At 37.2% G+C, this 19,996-nt stretch overlaps 1 protein-coding gene across 1 annotated transcript; it reads right to left on the reverse strand.

Annotated features, from left to right (window-relative positions):
* Positions 1-4,603: 4,603 nt before the first annotated feature.
* Positions 4,604-18,491, reverse strand: LOC138881613 (uncharacterized). The gene is made up of 2 exons (XM_070161851.1): positions 18,275-18,491; positions 4,604-5,184 (listed from the first exon to the last, which is right to left on the reverse strand). Exons 1-2 carry the CDS (start codon positions 18,489-18,491, stop codon positions 4,604-4,606), a joined length of 798 nt encoding a protein of 265 aa, XP_070017952.1.
* Between the last annotated feature and the right edge of the window lie 1,505 nt (positions 18,492-19,996).

Consider the following 19,996-nt stretch of genomic DNA (forward strand, 5'->3'; position numbering starts at 1 on the left):
AATCGAGTTTAATCGATTTGGTTTGAGTTTTCGGTTTGGTGCGATTTTTCGGTTCGGTTTGTATACCCTAATTGGAACCATTTGAGAATTTTTTATAATTGTACCATAAGTTTTGAGATTTGTGCTTAATTCTAAAAAGTAACAAGACAAGCTCTACTTAAATAGTGTAATTTTGCATTAATAGCTATTTAGATAAATGCTATGCGCTTGAATAGGCAATTAGGCATACTTTTTCTAGTAGCATATATAAATTGTAATGATATTATCTATTCCATGGACATTAAAGGTTACTTTATGCATTTAACAATGGAAATTAAAGAAAATGCAGACCAAATCTATCAATTCATCCTCTCTTTTTAAAAAAAATAAAAAATAAAAAATAAAAATTGTGTGTTAAATTAATATTACCAACATGGAGAATAAGCTTGACCGACTTTACGTTTGACTGGTCACCAAAGTAGTAGACCACCAAACATAAAAGATTGGCGCTATTCCAAAATCATTTCTTCATTCCCACGCACTTATTATTCCAAAAGGCATTCACATACAAAAATTAGACAACTGAAATTATGCAACAATTGATAGCATAATTCAGGGATTCAGCCTCAATGTCAAGATATAGTCTTTTCTGCCCAAACTTTTGGGACTTCATAAGTATTTTTATTTAGTTCATAAGGCGTTTTGACCCATTAATTCTGGGGTCACCTTCATACGACTCCTAATTTTACCTTTACCTCATTTCGACATGAGATTTGCCTAGGGCAGGCTTTACGGTAAAACACCTTTCAATTTTAATTTACCAGCAGCCCCTGGACTATTATAGAATTAAAATTATTTTTCTTTTTTCATTATACTTTTTTGAGTCAAAAGAAAAAGCAAAAGGACAAATGTCCAAATAAATATTAAGAAAGCGGAAAAATTGGCGTAATTTGCTGTAAGCTTTTGGAAAATTCAAAGAGGGAGTCCTTTTCAGTTGGTACTTGGTAGTTATTTGCGTGCCAAAATCTGCCTAAGATTATTTGATAGTGCTCTTTAATTTGTTTTTATTGCCTTTAATCACTGCTATAATTAGCGCTAATTGAAACACTTCTTCTCTAGCTCGTTTTTTCAGAATCTTATCTTGAAGATTTTGTATTTTCAGATTTTATCTTCTTTCCACTATTGTGTTTTTACTTATAAAAGCAAATAATCCATTACCGAGCCTGAATTTGTGGAATTTGATTGCTACACTTACGATAAGAGCGTTGATATGGTCATTGAATTATGCATATTGCATCAACTAATTTTTGTAGTACTTCCTCAATCCCAAAAAGAATCACTAAAATATTCTATTTTATTTTATATCTTGTGTTGGATATCTATATAGTTAAAAATTGAGGGATCAGATCCATTTCACGGCAGCTCTTTATGGTAGAATGATTAAAGTTGTTAGATTTATGAGTATCATCGTATTTAATGTGTGTGTTAATTCAAATATTCATAAAAATTTTGAAATAAGATTTACATACTAAATAAAGGATACTATAGATTGTGTGACATAAAAAAATCTAACATATACTCCACAAAATCTAATAGTCCGATAACATTGTGTGACTCGAATAAACTCTAAACTAACCGTTGAGTCCAAACCTCGGCCACAAAGAACATCTTCCCTCAAACATTCTTGAGGATAAGTATTACAGTCAGACCCCTCTATAATAACAATTATATATAACAATCATTTTTGAGGATAAGACATATTTTTCTCGGATCTAATTTTTATATTATGTTATAATATATGTCTTTTATAACAATACTTTACTTTAACAATAAAAAAATATCTAAACAAACAAGACTGTTATAGAAAGATTTGACAATATATAAATGTTTTGCATTTAAACTATACGGAAGAAATTTCATTAGTACATCCCCTCTTTGCTTGACAAACTTGTAGGTGAAGTAGGTTGTATAATTAAACAATGTCTCGTGATCCATTTGTACTTTTGGATGGACAGAATGCTCCATTGAACTATCAAACCTAACTTTATGCAAAAGTGAATGAAGGAAATGATTATTATTTTCGTGTTGCCAAAACCTTGATAGGCTTGCTCATAAGTACCAACTTTTTTTCCATTTTTAGTCAAACTTTCAGATTAAGCGTAACATTGTTTAGTCTATTATCTTGGAGAATTCCCACTCTTTACTAGAATATATAGGGGTTAATTTCATCGATGGCAAAGAGTTGACGAAGTAAACAACCGGTCAGCTCAATTTGGACCTTTAGTGAATAGATTTATTTAAGATTTTATCCAAGAAGGTGCAGATATAATATTCGTAACCCACTTAATTCGGTTCTTTGGTGAAGATCCTAGAGTCCTTTGGGACCAGACCTAAAAAGACGACGACGACAATAATTCAGTAAAATTTCACCAGTGGGGTATGGGAAGGGTAGAGTATACGCAGACCTTACTCCTACCCCAGAGGGATAGAGAGGCTATTTCCGGGAGACCCTCGGCTTAGAGACAATAAATCTGTGACAACAATAAATGTGAGAGACAACAAATAAATGGAAAAGTAGTGACACAAATAATATGCAAAAGTGTGAAATACAACATAAACCGCTAGCAATGCTAGACAGAACACTATCATACTAGCAGGTACAAAGAGGAAAACTGCTCGACTATCTTTTAACCTACAACCCTAATACTCGACCTCCACACCTTCCTATCAAGAGCCATGTCCTCTGAAATGTGGAGCCGCGCCATGTCCTGTCTGATCACCTTGCCCCAGTACTTCTTAGACCGCCCTCTACCTCTTCTCATACCTACCAAAACCAACCGCTCACACCTCCTAACCGGGGCATCTAGGCTTCTCCTCTGCATGTGCCCGAACCATCTAAGTCGCGCTTCCTGCATCTTGTCGTCTACCGGAGCCACGCCCACCCTCTCACGAATATCTTCATTCCTAATCTTATCTAGTCTAGTGAGCCCGCACATCCATCTCAACATCCTCATTTCTGTTGCTTTCATCTTCTAGATATGTGAATTCTTGACTGGCTAATACTAAGCCCCATACAACATGGCCGTCTAACCACCGATTTATAAAATTTACCTTTGAGTTTCGGTGGCACATTCTTGTCACACATTCTTGTCACACATCCATCTCAACTCCAGAGGGATAGAGAGGCTATTTACGGGAGACCCTCGGCTTAGAGACAATAAATCTGTGACAACAATAAATGTGAGAGACAACAAATAAATGGAAAAGTAGTGACACAAATAATATGCAAAAGTGTGAAATACAACATAAACCGCTAGCAATGCTAGACAGAACACTATCATACTAGCAGGTACAAAGAGGAAAACTGCTCGACTACCTTTTAACCTACAACCCTAATACTCGACCTCCACACCTTCCTATCAAGAGCCATGTCCTCTGAAATGTGGAGCCGCGCCATGTCCTGTCTGATCACCTTGCCTCAGTACTTCTTAGACCGCCCTCTACCTCTTCTCATACCTACCAAAACCAACCGCTCACACCTCCTAACCGGGGCATCTAGGCTTCTCCTCTGCACGTGCCCGAACCATCTAAGCCGCGCTTCCTGCATCTTGTCGTCTACCGGAGCCACGCCCACCCTCTCACGAATATCTTCATTCCTAATCTTATCTAGTCTAGTGAGCCCGCACAATCATCTCAACATCCTCATTTCTGTTGCTTTCATCTTCTAGATATGTGAATTCTTGACTGGCTAATACTAAGCCCCATACAGCATGGCCGTCTAACCACCGATTTATAAAATTTACCTTTGAGTTTCGGTGGCACATTCTTGTCACACAGGACTCCAGACGCTAACCTCCATTTCATCCACCTCACCCCAATACGGTGCGTAACATCCTTGTCGATCTCCCCATCTCTCTGGATAATTGACCCTAAGTACTGGAAACTTTCTCTCTTGGGGATGACTTGTGAGTCAAGCCTCACTTCCACGTCCGCTTCCCCCTCACGTCGCTGAACTTACACTCCACATATTCCATCTTAGTCATACTCAACTTGAAATCTTTAGACTCTAGGGCCTGCCTTCATACCTCCAGTCTCCCATTAACACCGCCTCACGTCTCATCAATCAGTACTTTATCATCAGCAAATAGCATACACCATGGCACATATCCTTGAATATGGTGTGTCAGTGCATCCATCGCCAAGGCAAATAAGAACAGACTGAGCGTAGATCCTTGGTGTAACCCATAACCACCGGAAAAGGCTCTGAGTCACCTCCCACAGTCTTAACCCGAGTCATAGCTCCATCATACATATCCTTTATCGCCCTAATATAAGCCACCGGTAAACTTTTCCTCTCCGGGCATCTCCAAAGGACGTCCCTAGGGAACTTATCATACGCCTTCTCTAGGTCAATAAATACCATATGCAAATCCCTCTTCCTTTCCCTGTACTGTTACACCAACCTCTTGATAAGGTGGATAGCTTCCGTAGTAGAACGACCCGACATGAACTCGAACTGGTTTTCCGATATAGACACCGCCCTCCTTACCCTCCCATCCACCACCCTCTCCCAAACTTTCATGGTATGACTTAGTAACTTGATACCCCTATAGTTATTACAATTCTATATATCACCTTTGTTCTTGTACACCGGAACCATCATACTCCACCGCCACTCAGCAAGCATCTTCTTCGTCCTGAAGATAATATTAAATACCCTAGCCAGCCACTCCAAGCCTGCTCTGTCCATATATTTCCAAAATTCTACTGGAATCTTGTCTGGTCCGGTCACTTTGCCCCGACTCATCTTACCCATCGCTCCCACAACCTCCCCAACCTTAATGCGCCTACAGTACCTAAAGTCACGGTAACTCTCGGAGTTCCCCAATTCCCCTACCACGATGTTTTCGTCCCCCTCTTTATTCAGATGTTTATGAAAGTATGGCTGCCATCTTTGCTTAATCTGGGCCTCTTCCATCAATACTCGACCTTCCTCGTCTTTGATGCACCCCACTTGATCCAGGTCACGAGCCTTGATCTCTCTCGCTTTGGCCAGCCGAAATAACTTCTTGTACCCACCTTTGCCCTTCGACTCCTCATACAGCCGACCGAACACAACAGTCTTACCCTCTGTGATAGCTAATTTCGCCTCCGTCCTAGCCTCCTTATATCTTTCTCTGTTCGCTCTCCTCTGATCCTCTTGACCTAAAAAGAAATACAAGAAAAAGAACTAAGATATGATTCTTTTGGTATTTGACAAATGGACATTGGGTCTAACTCAATTTTAAAAGTTAGCCCATGACTCATGAGGTGAAGATTGTCCATGCTTGCAAACTGGAGCATGGACAACATAAATAAGGGTCGCAACCGTTGTTTGACCCAAAATATAGATTATGGTTCAACCAATTTGATTTAAATAAAGTAGAGTCAGTCTTAGCTAATATTAACATCCAAAATATGAGATAACTGACTTTGTAATAAAATAATATGTGTGTGTTAGGCCGGATGGCAATAAATATGAACAATGTCAACAATATTTAATGACTCAAAGGGAGTGGGATATAATTAACTAACAATAAATAGTAATGGATGGTATTTATATAAATAAGAACATATGAGTCACTCTGTCACACCTCCTTTTTCCGCACCCGAGAGGGTACAAGGGAGTTTTTTCCAATTAAAGGACAATCGAAACGGGATTTGTTTATTTATTTCAGAGTCGCCACTTGGGAGATTTAGGGTGTCCCAAGTCACCAATTTTAATCCCGAATCGAGGAAAAGAATGACTCCATATTACAGCCTGCGTACTAGAAATCCGGATAAGGAATTCTGTTAACCCGGGAGAAGGTGTTAGGCATTCCCGAGTTCCGTGGTTCTAGCACGGTCGCTTCAACTGTTATATTTGGCTTGATTATCTGATTTTATACAAATATGAACTTATGTGCAAATTTTAACTTTTTAACGCTTTCATAATTATTATCATTATTTTTTCACAAGGAATGTGAACATCGTTTAAAACATGTCTTTGGATGGCGTCACATGAAATGCACCCGCGATCCGGAACATATTTTTATTCAATATTTTAGGATTTGGCTTTGGGTCGCATGAAATGCGCACCCGAGTTTAAGAAGGTAAGATTATTAAACTACGCTCCTAAAGCGATTAGCATATTATTATTTCTGGATGAGGCCGTGGAACTTTGCTAAACGGCCGATCCCTAGTTCTAAGTAATTAAAGCATACATTTTTTGTGAGAGCCCCGCAATCTGTGCATTTTATTTGGCGAGGCTCGTCTTATTTTATTTAAAAGGATAAACCTACAGTGACTACATTTCTTCTATTAGGTTTATCTCTAAAAATAAAAGAAAACTTTCTTAATTATTTACATGCTGAAAAACGTAGCTTATTAATTATTAGTTTACGGTTGATACAAATGGAAAATCGCAACGGAGTTTGTACAAAGAAATATTGCTTTTGTTCTCTATTCTATTATTCAAGGAAAAATTGAAACATGAGATTAGCGTACAATGATATCGAAGCAGATTATTTTAGGCGAAGAGATTAGACATATTCGGCCTTGTTCATCATACGGACGAGGTTCAGTTAATTACTCCTTACATGCTTGATACTTGAAAACGAGGCATTTGAAACGAACCTATCTAACTTAACGTGATATTACTACATGTTTGACTACACGATTTTTTTTTATTTTTTATTTTTACCCAGATTGCCTAGTGCATTCGAATTGTGCATTACCAACTGATGAGTTAAGGTGAAGCTAATGTGCTTAATGCGTTTTCAATTCAACAGGCCCTATGTGAAACCACTGTTGGCCGATAATCGTTACTATCCAACTAGCTTCTTCCTGATTTATATACAACCATAGATTGCCAGACTAAATTCCTTATGAACTGAAAACTGTTTTATTACATAGTTTGAAAGCCAGTCTCTACATGTTGAACACACAAATATTCTAAACTACAAGCAGCAAAATAAAGGTAACCGTATTGATGTTTAGACTACAAAACTCTTCATGCCCTTATTCAGCTCCAAACTCATCATTACATCATGGAATTTAGAATGTGTACCTGGATATTAGGACAATAAGAAGAGGAAGAGAAAGAGTATCAGCAGCAGGCAACTAACAGCAACAATAACTTAGCAACAACACAACAACAACAACTAGCAACGACTATGCAGCCCACAGATGATCGAGCATCAAACAGACAAATCCCAGAAACAGAGTAGGAAAACAACAGCAGGAAGCCCGAAATATTGAATGTAACAGCACCAGCAATTTAACAATCACACACAGTTCGGCAAATAACCAACAACAATTGGCCAAGACAGCTTGGCCAGCTTAAATTCTTATGCTGTTTTCAGACAGTCTTTGTTACAATGTTCTGAGATTTCTTTTTGTTTCTTTCTTTAAGCTTTTCTAAGAAAACCTTCTCTCCAGGCTCAAAAATCCCCCCCCCCCTTCTAATGGAAGGTCTGCCTCTTTTATAGCCTAACCTCAGCACTTTATAGTCTGTTGGACAACTCAGAATTCCCCCTCCCTGCTGTTTTTCCCACTCAGCTATTTAAAATAAACAAAACTCCCATGAGATTCCCTGACAGCCCCTCTCTATTTGGTTGTTAAAGTGGCCTAATCTCTTATTTATTTAGTAAAACATGGGCAGCAGGAATATAATCTGACAGCACATGCTGTCAATTATTTAAATTCCTTAATCAGCTGACCAAGCACATGCTGCCCAAAATCTGAACCAAGTAAACATGCCATCCATTTAAGACCAAAGTCTGAACTGCCATTATAACGCACCCATAAATGTTTTTTGATTCAAATTGAACAAAATCAATAGGCAACATACTTCAGTTCCTAATGGAATTCAAATACGATCACAGCAGAACACAAACAACATGAATCAAATTGTTACCATTTAATGGCTGAAACTAATTGACGAAATACATCGACTCGACTATATTAATGGTGATACATGACAAGCAATCACCCCAACAAAACAACACAAAACAAAGTGTAACAACGCTCTTGGCAATTTGCAACGATACAGGAAACAAACGGACATTATTGGTTTGACGAATACCAACTGAATTGAAATAAACACACTACCACATGAACTTAACATAACAGAATAAACTAAACAAAAGGTCTTGTATAGATGGGGAGACAAACTGATAACAGAAATCCCAGAACTAGACAAACAACTAAACATGCTAACAAATTAATCTGAATAACAAAATGGACGATAAAAGGGACAAATGAACAAACCTGAAAAACTTTAAACATAGCTGCACCCAGGTCCGGGCTTGATTTGCTTGTTTAAAGTCGAACAAATCCTAACCGAGGTGTTCTCGACCAAGAACACTTCGATTAGGGTTTACTAGTCTACAAACTTGTCTAAATTCAAATAGACCCCACGAAATCTTTATGTTCTAGGATTTGACTTTTCCAGATTCGGTTTTTTGGGATTTGTGGGTGGATTCGGACCAAACCAAGCATGGTTTGGTCACGAGGGATGTTAGGGGAGTATCTAGTGTGAATCTGGGGTAGATCGGTGTAGATCGAGTTTTGTCTCGAATCTTCCAATGAAGATTCAAGAAGGTGGAGGAGGATTCGAGCCAAGCTGTTGATGGATTTGGATTCAGGGGGTTGAGGTGCATCAGGGGTGTTAAGGGGGTGGTCACCGGCGTCCATGCCGCTGGGATTAGTGGTGAGGGGAAATGGGGCGGCTAGGGTTCCTAATGGGAGGTCTGGGTTCGTGTTTGGGGACGACGGAAGGGGGGGTGTTCGTATAGGGGGGCTGGGTAAAGGGTTAGGCTTATATATGTAACGGGTAATTAGATCCTGGCCGTTGGATGAATCGAGATTGATGGCCAGGATCTTTCACTTAGTACGGAACGACATCGTTTGGCCTTGGTTGGGGAGTCGGTTCGAACTGGTTACTGGGTCGGGTTTGGAAACGGGTTACTGAAAAGGAATCCTGGGCCGTTGGATTGGCCTGGACGGGTGGCTCAGATTAAATGGCTCATACAGCGTCGTTTTGGGGTCGTGCCTAGGCAGGCCTGGTTTGGACTGGATCTCTGTTTTGATTTTGGGCCTCATTTTGGGGCCCAATCTGATTTTCCACAGCTCCATTTTCCTTTAATTAACAAGATTAAACTAAAACTCCTAAATTGCAAAAATTAAATACAATTACACCATATTGGTTATCACCTATAGTAGTTAACACATAATTTTAACATTAAATAAAAATCACTCAATGACAAAACACTTACGCATATATTTTTGAGTTTCTTACTTTTCTTTTTTGGAGTATTTCCGTGAAGCAAAAATCACATGCTTACACACTCGAAAAGGGGTGAGATCTCTTGATATTCCTTCTGATAATGATGAATGCTTGATGAGCCTTTGAACATTCGAGTTGTTCTTGGATCAAGTAGCAAAGTTAGAACCGAATCTTAGTAAAAAGGTATTTTTCATATGTTTGCAGTAGGGTCAGATTCTCTCAATAAAGTCAATGTGTTTTCTTACAAGTGAATATCTTCTCTCTATTTCATTGTATCTCTTTCTATTTATAGGGAACATATTCCTAAAAATCCTAATAGTACAGGTGCAGAGAATATCCACTAGAACATTCTCTTTAGTGTCATTCTTAAAACTAGCCGTTATAACTTTGTCTAAGATGCTCGACCTCGAACTTGGTCTACGATGACTTCACGACCTTGATCGCTGACTCTTCGACCACACCCTTCATCGGCTTCAAGGCCACTTCGACCTGAGATAGATCTTTGTTGAAATCTCACTGATAACACGTTGCAGCGGATGAAGGCTATCATGATGCTGACGTGGCTTGCCTATATCAAAGATATTTTTTTGGCCCATACAACGATAACAAAAAATTAGAATGGGTCGACCTTGAACCTAACTCTCAAAAGGTAACTCATGGGGTGAAGATTGACCAAGACCATATAAGAAGCATAGGCGATCCAGAACTCAACATCCCCCCCCCCACGCTAAGTCTTGTAAATTGGCCCAAGCTTGGAAACTGGAGCATGGACAACATAAATAAGGCCCAACATTGATGATAACAAAATTGGAATGGACCTTGTTCTAATACCATGATAAATGGACCTAGGACCTGCCCATGACCATATAAAGAGTCCAAAAAATTCAAGACTCAGCATTGGAGCGTGGACAACATAAATGGAGGGCCAACATCGGTAACGATAATTTGAGATGGGCCTGATTCAAATACCATGATAAATAGACCTTGGGCCTAACTCAACCTCAAAAGCTAGCTCATGAGGTATGAATTGAAGACCATATAAAATGCCCAGGAAATCCATATCCCATCGATATGGGACTCAACAATGATAGATTATGGAAAATTGATAAAATTAGATTGACCTTGTTTATACCTTTGTTTTCATATTTCTTTTTCATAAATAAAAAATGGCTTGATAAATAAAACGTATGAAATTTACATAAAGTCATTCCTTCTCTATCAAATGGTGACTGTCAGGGAAAATTATTTCCTCCAAGAACCAAATCCATGACTGATTAGGGTTTGATTAGGTAAATAATTAACAAAGTTGTAAAAAACCATGACTGTTGGATCCTCCACTAAGCTTCTTTTTTCGCAAAGTTAAATCATAGGCTCAAATCCTTTTCACCAGGTGGAAAAGTGTAGGCTAAAAAGAGTTGTACGACTCCCACAAATGTCTTTTAGGTTACCCCCTCTCTCTTTCCTTCTCTAGGTTTTGGTTAATTAAGATGCTTTTCTTGTCTAAATAATTAGTAGTTACAAACAAACTCAAAAAGAAAAATGAAAAAGAAAAAATTGACAAACAATAAGTAAAGCATTGACAAAACAATAAGTGGCACAAGATCCAAGATTAACAGTAAAAGAAATGCAAATAATAAAAAAACAAAGTTGGCTATTTTGTGAAGCTTCTATATATTCAATCCAAAAACAGAGACTTGCTTAAATTTTCTAATTTTGTTGTCTCTAATACTAATTAGTAAAAGACACAAACATCTAATCTGTCAAAGATTTGTACTCATTCGTGAATTATAGTATTCTTTTCTTCTTGTCTATGGATTCTCCTCTTCTTTTTTGAATTTTACTTCTCGAGATTCAATATATGTGAACTTTGATCAATATTTTAAAATAATTTTTTATTAAATCGATATGAGAAAATTTGTAACTTATAATACATTTTATTTAATTTTTGAATATCTAAATTTTAATGTTAGAATATTGAGTCGATCTAATCTAATTTAGTTAGCTTCGAGGACTAATCAAATTGACTTTCGAGAAGCAAAAGATATTGTATCGGTCAAAATCTAACTAGGGATATCCGGTACGAAGAGGTGCTATTAGAAGTAGTTTAGCCGAGGTCAACTAATGACTGATGGATTCACCGCCGAGCAGTCAGTCATGGCCGAGGTCAAATGCCAAGAGTAACAGTAACGGCTAGTTTTGTAATAGGATATTTAGGAGAACATTCCACTAAATATTCTCTGCACTTGTACTTTTAGGTTTGATTAGGGGCATGTCTCATATAAATAGGAAGGGAGATAAGGTGAAAAAGGGGTAGTAGGATTTTGATAAGAACTCCCTTGAAAAGTTGACTCTCTAGATAAATACAAACACTACCTTTCTAAAGAGATTCGATTCGTGGTTTATTCTATACTTTTCACATCAGATCCGAGAAAGTTCCCAATATCCCCATAGTTATTTGTCATACATCATTGTCAGAAAGAAGAATCATCTGCCTCATTCAATATTGGGTGAATCATTCTCCTTATTTACATTTAGTGCCATTTATTGTTATTTAATGCTTGCTATTCTCATCTCATTATTGACCTTGAAAATTTAATACACATTACATTAAATTTGTTCCGACACAGTCTTACGCAATCCCTGTTGGCCGATTTTAGATCTAAAGTTATTATTTTTAACTAGGATTAATCCCTTATTGTCACGACCGAGAAATTCACTAGTCGTGATGGCACCTAACTCGACCCGCTAAGTAAGTCAACTAATAGTCAATGCAATCCAAATGAGATTTATAGAAAAACAGTGAAAAATTTTCTGAACATTTATGTATTAACCCAAGTACTGGTAGTACGAATCAAGAACTTCTACGAATTTGAAATTTACAAAGTTGGTACAAATAAATACACGATCTGTTTGAAAGTTACATAAACAGATTAGCAAAATCTAAAGTTATAAAGGACAAGTGGCAGTTATATTCCGGAACGCACGAACATCTTCAGAGTCAGCTCCTGACAACTAGCAGCTCCGCTCCAAAATCTGCACGCAAGGTGCAGAAGTGTAGTATGAGTACAACCGACCCCATGCACCCAGTAAGTATCTTGTCTAATTTCGTCAAAGTAGTGACGAGGCTTTTTAGTTAAAAATACTCACTGATAAAACATATACCGTAACTTACAATAGAACTATACTACGATATAACAAAAGAGAGTACATGTAACAAATATGCAAAGCAATAAATGAGTACTAAAAGAGATCATAATTTAACATTTTCTAATATCTCAACCAATATTTTCCTTAGTGCGGAAACCAATAAACCATGATAGTCGCTCCATAACTTTCATAGCATGAAGAATGTACTCAGATATCAAGTCAATTGCACGGTAACATCCCTCGTGCATTTATCTCATCCTCACCAAATATGCGTATAACAGTACCAATAGATGACAAAAATGCCGATAACAGTAATGACAAAGTAGGAAATACGCAAGTAGCAATAATGAACGAGGATATACATATGAACAATAGTAATAGACTAGGCGGAAGGTATAAGAGTAATTACAACAATTAGGAAAAAGGAATATAAACTTCAACTAACTAGCATGGTGAAGGCCTAGATATAGATATAACAAATAAGAAGGAAACACATAATCTTTATAAGTTAACAAGTAGAGGCAAGAATAACTAACATGGTAGGAGGCTTATACTAACGTGCAACAAAATAGATATGACATAGAAGTAATTATAACAGCTGGAAGTAGGCATGGCAAATCAAGCAAGTAGAAGACATGGGCAACACAACAATAATTGAGATAGGGGACAAGGGCAGGGCAACAACGACAAGTCACATAAGAACCTTAAGTACGACAACAATAGCTCAATATAAAGGCATGAACGTATACACGAGGAAAAGATATCACAACATAATGCATGCCCCTCGTCCTCGCCTGCATGGAAACACCCATCGTGCCATGAACTTGTGATAATATAAAAACATGATAATACAAATAAAATGGCACGATATCACCCTTCGTGCTTTACACTCACATAATATGGCACGACATCACCCTTCGTGCTTTACGCTCACATAACATGGCACTGCATCACCCTTCGTGCTTTTACTCTAAAATGATATGGCATGATATCATCTTTCGTGCTTTTACTCTCAAATGATATGGCACGACATCACCCTTCATGCTTTACACTCTTCCTTACCAAGCGTATGTATCTCCATGACAAACAAGGTAGGAAGCATAAATAACGTCAAGAAGAGTGTTTAAATGAATATTCCAAATGAACCCCAATCACAACTTTCAAGCCAACAATAGTTCAACAAACCCTCAAGAACCTTATTATTCAAGTATTTCAACAAATCTCAAGAATAATCTACAACACGAGTATAGAATATAATACCTCAAGTATATCGGCCGTAGCAATATATTAATAATTAAGCATAATGATGACTGAATTAGATACATCAATCTTTCTCAAAATTTCGTCAAATTTTAATCAAGTTATAATAAACTAAATCTTGGTTTCTAACACTTAATTCTATATTCTTAGCATCTAGGAGTCAAGTAAGACATGAAGCAAGAATGTCACGTAATTTTACAAGGCACAATTCATAGCATAATCTACCCCCGAGCATGATTAACCTTGGTACATGCATATATGCTCGTCACCTCATATATGTATCACCCCTGCATGTAGCAAATAATCTCAAATAGCAGGAAAAATTCCCTCAATAAAGTTAGATAAGACACTTACCTCAATTCGGCTAACTCAATACTCAATTTAGCTTTTTCTTTTACAAATTCACCTCCGCTCGACTCAATCTAGCCAAAGACAACTTAAGCACATCACACAATGCAAGAGAAAATAATTTTAATTAATAAAGTTGTGATCTTTATACAATTTCTAAAAAGTCAACCCCCGGGCCCGCTTGGTCAAAACCCGGGTCCAAGGGTAGATCTTGACTACCATAGCTCTACGAGTCCATATACATGTTTTGTTTCCAAATTCGAGTCCAATTCAACTCTCAAATTCCAAATTTTTATTTTTCAAAACTTAGACAAAATCTCCAAATTGTTTCCTAGATTCTCATGAATTTGATATTAAACCTAATGTATAATCATGAAACATAATTGAAAATTGATTAGAGGTACTTACCTAATAATTTGGTATGAAAATCCCTCCACAAAATTGCCTCCCATCGAAGCTAGGGTTCAAAATATAACAAACTGAAGTTAAGTCTCGGATTACGAACCCTCGCAGAAGCCTTCGAAATTGCGATAAAATGTTCGCAACTGCGAACTAGGATCGCAATTGTGATAAAACCATTCGCAATTGTGACTACACCAGAAACCAACATTTTTCCTGACATGGAAATGAGCATAACTCTCTCATACGATGTCCGAATTCGACAATTCTTTTTGGTTTGGCTCCATAATTACGATACGGATCTAATGCTTTAATAAAAATTGAATTTGGAGCTCATTTGCTTAATATGGAACTATTTATGCTTGAGGAAACGACGTTGAAGCATAAAAAACAAGCGCAACACAACCTAAACCTATCCAAAACTCACCCAAGCCACTCGGGATCTCGTCCGAACATACCAACAAGTCCCGTAACACAATATGAACCTACTCGAGGCCTCAAATCACATCAAATAACGTCGAAATTACGAATCACATCTCAAATCGAACTTAATAAACTTATGAACTTTCAACTTCTGTACCTCGCGCCGAATCATATCAAATCAACCTGGAATGACGTCAAATTTTTCATGCAAGTCCCAAATGACATAACGGAGCTGATCCAACTCTCGGAATTGCATTCCGACTCCGATATCACAAAAGTCAACTCTTGGTCAAATTTGACAACCTTCCAAAACTTCAACTTTCCAATTTTTGCCGAAATGCTTCAATTTACCCTACGGACCTCCAATTCCAAATCTGGACGCACGCCTAAGTCCAAAATCACCATACGAAGCCATTGGAATCATCAAAACCCCATCCATGATAAAATTCTAAAAGTCAAACTTGGTCAGCTCTTTAAACTTAAAGCTTCATTCCCGGAGTTCATTCTTCCAAATCGATTTCGAGTAACTTGAAAACCAAAACCGTCGATTCACGCAAGTCATAATACATCATACGGAGATACTCGTGCCCTCAAACTACCGAGCGAAGTGCAAATGCTCAAAACGATCAATCGGATCGTTACACTTATCTTTTTTAATTAATTAGTTTAACCAAAAGTTCATATTTTTTGGTCAAACAGATATCACATAAATTGGGCCGCAAGGAGTGGTATTAATTTTTTTTTAAATCATAATTTTTTTGTATTTTGTACGGAGTCTGTTCTTCCATCTTTGGATTCTGCTAACCTCTTTCCTTTTGATTCTTCTTTAGGTAAATGCTGACTTCTTCTCTGGTATACCATAAGACCAAATATTGCTGAAAATATAGGGTTTAGAGAGATGAGAGAACGATAATTAATTAACAAACTTTTCACTTGTTAGTTTGAATTTAATTGTTTTAGGTTTTTCCTATAGAGAGAATTGAACAGAATGCGATGTGGACGGCCTATATAATAGAAGGAGTAGTTGTATAATTAATACTCCCTTGCTATTATAATCTGGGATGAAAGATTTTATTTAAGGATATTTATACATATAAAGTCTTGATGATTTTGACACCAAACAAGAATATATTACACTTGCATAAATAGCCTTTTTAAGTTTTCCTCAAAAATAGTATAATGCAACGACTTGTCTTTATTGTTTCTTTATGACAGGTATTTTTAAAAATATTTTCGTAGTCACAGACTGAACAACTAGAGATGAATCTTTATTATATGCCTACTACTAGAAACTTATAATTGTTAACTGCCGTCCCTTCTTGTGCTTAAAGGTAATGATTTCAATCCAAATTATTGAGTTTAAACCAAGTTTATAACGGCACATTCAAATTTGGAAAAAATTAACTGCAAAATAAGATTATAGATATTAGTGAGTTCTTATATCCATATATACTCTGAATAGAATTATGTGCTTGAATTTTCCTGACCATTATTCTCCTCTTGTCCTCCAGCAGTGTGCACTAGGAAAATGTTTATTTTATTTGAATTGTCTTTACCTCTTATGAAATTCTAGAAGTCATGGGAATGCTACCTAACAAAAATGCTTATTTAGTGGCTAATATAATATAGTTTTAGTTAATCTTCGATATGCTAAAATCTACAAATCTAATTTTAATTAGGGATTTTCCCCTTATAATACTAACAAACTTATTACCCGCTTTAATTAAAGTTTGCATTACCAGAACTAACTCTTTTCTTTACAAATTATATATGTTCCCCCATAAAATCAGAGAGACCTTCTTATTCTCTTCCATGTTCACCAGATAAAGTCCACAGGGAATGCAAATTTGTCCACCTGAACTAGCTCATCCTCCACTATTCCTTCAGGTATGATTATGGTCTGATTCGCCAGCTACAAAGACACAGGTATAGATCTGATTTCTCCAATCTCTCTCTCCAATTTCCTGAAAATAGAAAAGGGCATAAGATTAATAGAAGCACCTGAATCACACAAAATTTTTCAAATTTAGTATTCCCTAGAGAACAAGATATAGTAAAACTCCCTGGATCTCCACACTTTCGTGGGAGCTTATTTTATAGAATAGCACTATAATGCTCTGTGAGCCTGACTACTGATGTTTCTTCCACTTTTTACTTTTCACTTTTCACTCGCAGGTCATCCCTAGGAGAGGGAGTTTTAAGTATCTTGGGTCTATTATTCAGGGGGATGAGGAGATTGATGGAGATGTCACACATCGTATTGGGGCGGGATGGATGAAATGGAGACTCACTTCCGATGTTTTGTGTGACAAGAAGTGCCACCAAAACTTAAGGATAAGTTCTACAGAGTGGTGGTCAGACCAACAGTTGTATGGGGCTGAGTGTTGGCCAGTCAAGATCGCTCATGTCCAGAAGATGAAGGTGGCAGAGATGAGGATATTGAGATGGATGTGCGGGCACACCAGGTTAGATAGGATCAGAAATGAGGTTATTCACGACAAGGTGGTGTGGCCCATATTGAGGACAAGATGCGGGAAGCGCGACTTATGTGGTTTGGTCATGTGAGGAGGAGGAGCACAGATGCCCCGGTGAGGAGGTGTGAGAGGTGTGAGAGGTTGAAGGCCTACAGAGAGGTAGAGGTAGGCCAAAGAAGAGGTGTGGAGAGGTGATTAGGCAAGACATGGCGCAGCTTCAGCTGAACGAGGACATGACCCTTGATAGAAAGGTATGGAGGTCGAGGATTAGGGTAGAAGAGTAGGTAGTCTAGAGTGTTCATAGTGGTACTATTGACACGCAGTCTCGCTTTCTGTTGGTAGTAGGTTTCTGTTATTTTCTTTCATTATTGACTACCTTACTATCTTGTTGTTTTATCCTACTTTTATATGCCTTTTTGGTACTGTCCCTTCTTGTCTATATTTTAATTAATATGGTACTTATACTTTTCTAAGCCAAAGATCTATTGGAAACGACCTTTCTATCTTCACAAGGTAGGAGTAAGGTCTGCTTCCATACTACCCTCCCCAAATCCCACGGTGTGGGATAATACTGGGTATGTTGTTGTTGTTGTTGTGGACAATATCTCCTTCAAGAACTTGGCATATGCTGGCATCTGAGAGAGTACCTCTATAAAAGGTAGATTAACATGCACCTACTTGAGCATTTCTAGAAAATGCCCAAATTATTTGTCCAGCTTCTCTCTTCTCTGCTTCCGAGGGAATGACAGAGCAAGCATATATTTACTCTCTTCAGTCTCGTCATTATTTCTTTGTTTGTCTTTCTTCTTCTTTGTTGAAACTTCAGAATTGTTCTTCTACTTCAGACCATCATCTGGATCTTCCCTTACTTCACCTTCTTGATTGTCGTTATTTTTCTACTCCTCCACAATCTCCACTTATGTTTTAATCAACTCACCCTTTTGTTTTGCAATAGGGTCCTTCAATACTTGCCCACTTCTCAAAGACACCACATTTATTATTTCTTTTGAATTTCTTTCAGTATCAGCAGGAAGGGTTCCTAGAGACCTCTCGGATAACAAACTAGCAATCTGCCACACTTGCCTCTCTAAGTTTCGAATGGTTGCACCATGGGTTTCAAATCTCTCATCTGTCTTAATAATGAAAGCCTTCATCAGATGTTTATCCAATTCCGTGGTGTTGTGTTGCCTCTCTTGAAGCTAAATCAACCCTATCATTCTTGTTGTTTACCATTTTATCTTAGGCCGAAGTCTATCAAGAGAATGATCCATTTGATTCTTTCTCCTTTCTCAACTGCCTCAGGTGCTTGTCCAATTCTAGATTGTATAACATCAATTCCTTGGAAGAGGATCGAGTCATACACCACCGAACTTAACCTGAATTTGCACCAAAAATTATTTTGAACACTACTGATTTTCAATACCCGACAACGGCGCCAAAATTTAACGAGCGCAAACATAATACAAAATTGATGATCGATAGCCAAAGATGGTATAGTTTAATTATTGTCTTCACGAGGATTGGATTTAAATAATGTTCAAGTAATTTTTGGGTTACATATTATTCAGGATGTTCAACACTTTGATTTGGAATGAGTATGTAATACAATTAACTATTAAAATTAAAGCAATTAATAATTAATCACATAAAGATAAGAGTTGAGCAACACCAAAATAATCAATGGGAAAAATAATGGTCATGACATGATATGTGCAAGATAGCTATTCGAGATCTAATTCTAGTTCAATTCACTTCTAATGTTCTACTGATTCTCATGAATTCACTCAATGATTAGTTCAATCGTGTAGCCAAGACTCCTCTCTCGATTAAATCTTAACTCTTAAACTAAAATAAAGCACTGTGAAGACATGCAATAATAAGTTAATGGACTAGTCTTTAGAAAAACGTCTCTCGAATATTCTTCTAACTTGATTAAATCAACAATTCAACAAGCTCTTTCGATTACTTAAAACAATCACTGAATTGAACAAAACAAAATAATGTAAAGATAATCACCCAATTATTTCTCTTTCGAATAAATAATCTGGTGAACAAAATTTCAATCAATTCAAAACTCCATAAACGAATTCATGCAAAATACTAGAGCTAAAATCCACAAATATCAATTAAAATACCATATCTGTCAAACTCTAAAGTAAACTACTCCATAATCATAGAGAAAGTCATCACAAATAACGTAAATAATAAAAAAAATATGAACTCAATCTAAACTCGGGTGTTGAGTTGAGGAAAGAATGATGAATCTTTGGTGTATTTATACTATGTAGAAACGGGTCCGGATGAACTACCTTTTTCAAGCCAAAACAGAAAAATACTCTATAAAAATGGCACTGACGCGACATCGGGCGCGCTACCCCATGCAACCTGCTAATGGAGAAGTTCAGAGATCTTTTTCTGACAGAATTACTCCCATTAGACAGCCGCATGGATGCGCCGTGGCTGTTTGATTTTTTCAGAGTAAATTATTTCTTTCATTTTTTGATATCCAGACTTGGTCCTCAACATCCGAACGCGATCCCAGTTTGTTTTTTTGGGCTTTTACTCAGACTTTAAAGCTCCAACTTGTTCGATTTAGCTCCAAATTATCCTTTTAACTCGAAATCATTTCCTTCAAGGCATAAAACACATAGTAAGTGCA

This window comes from Nicotiana sylvestris, chromosome 11 (assembly GCF_000393655.2).
Source record: "Nicotiana sylvestris chromosome 11, ASM39365v2, whole genome shotgun sequence".
NCBI classification, from domain to species: Eukaryota; Viridiplantae; Streptophyta; class Magnoliopsida; order Solanales; family Solanaceae; genus Nicotiana; species Nicotiana sylvestris.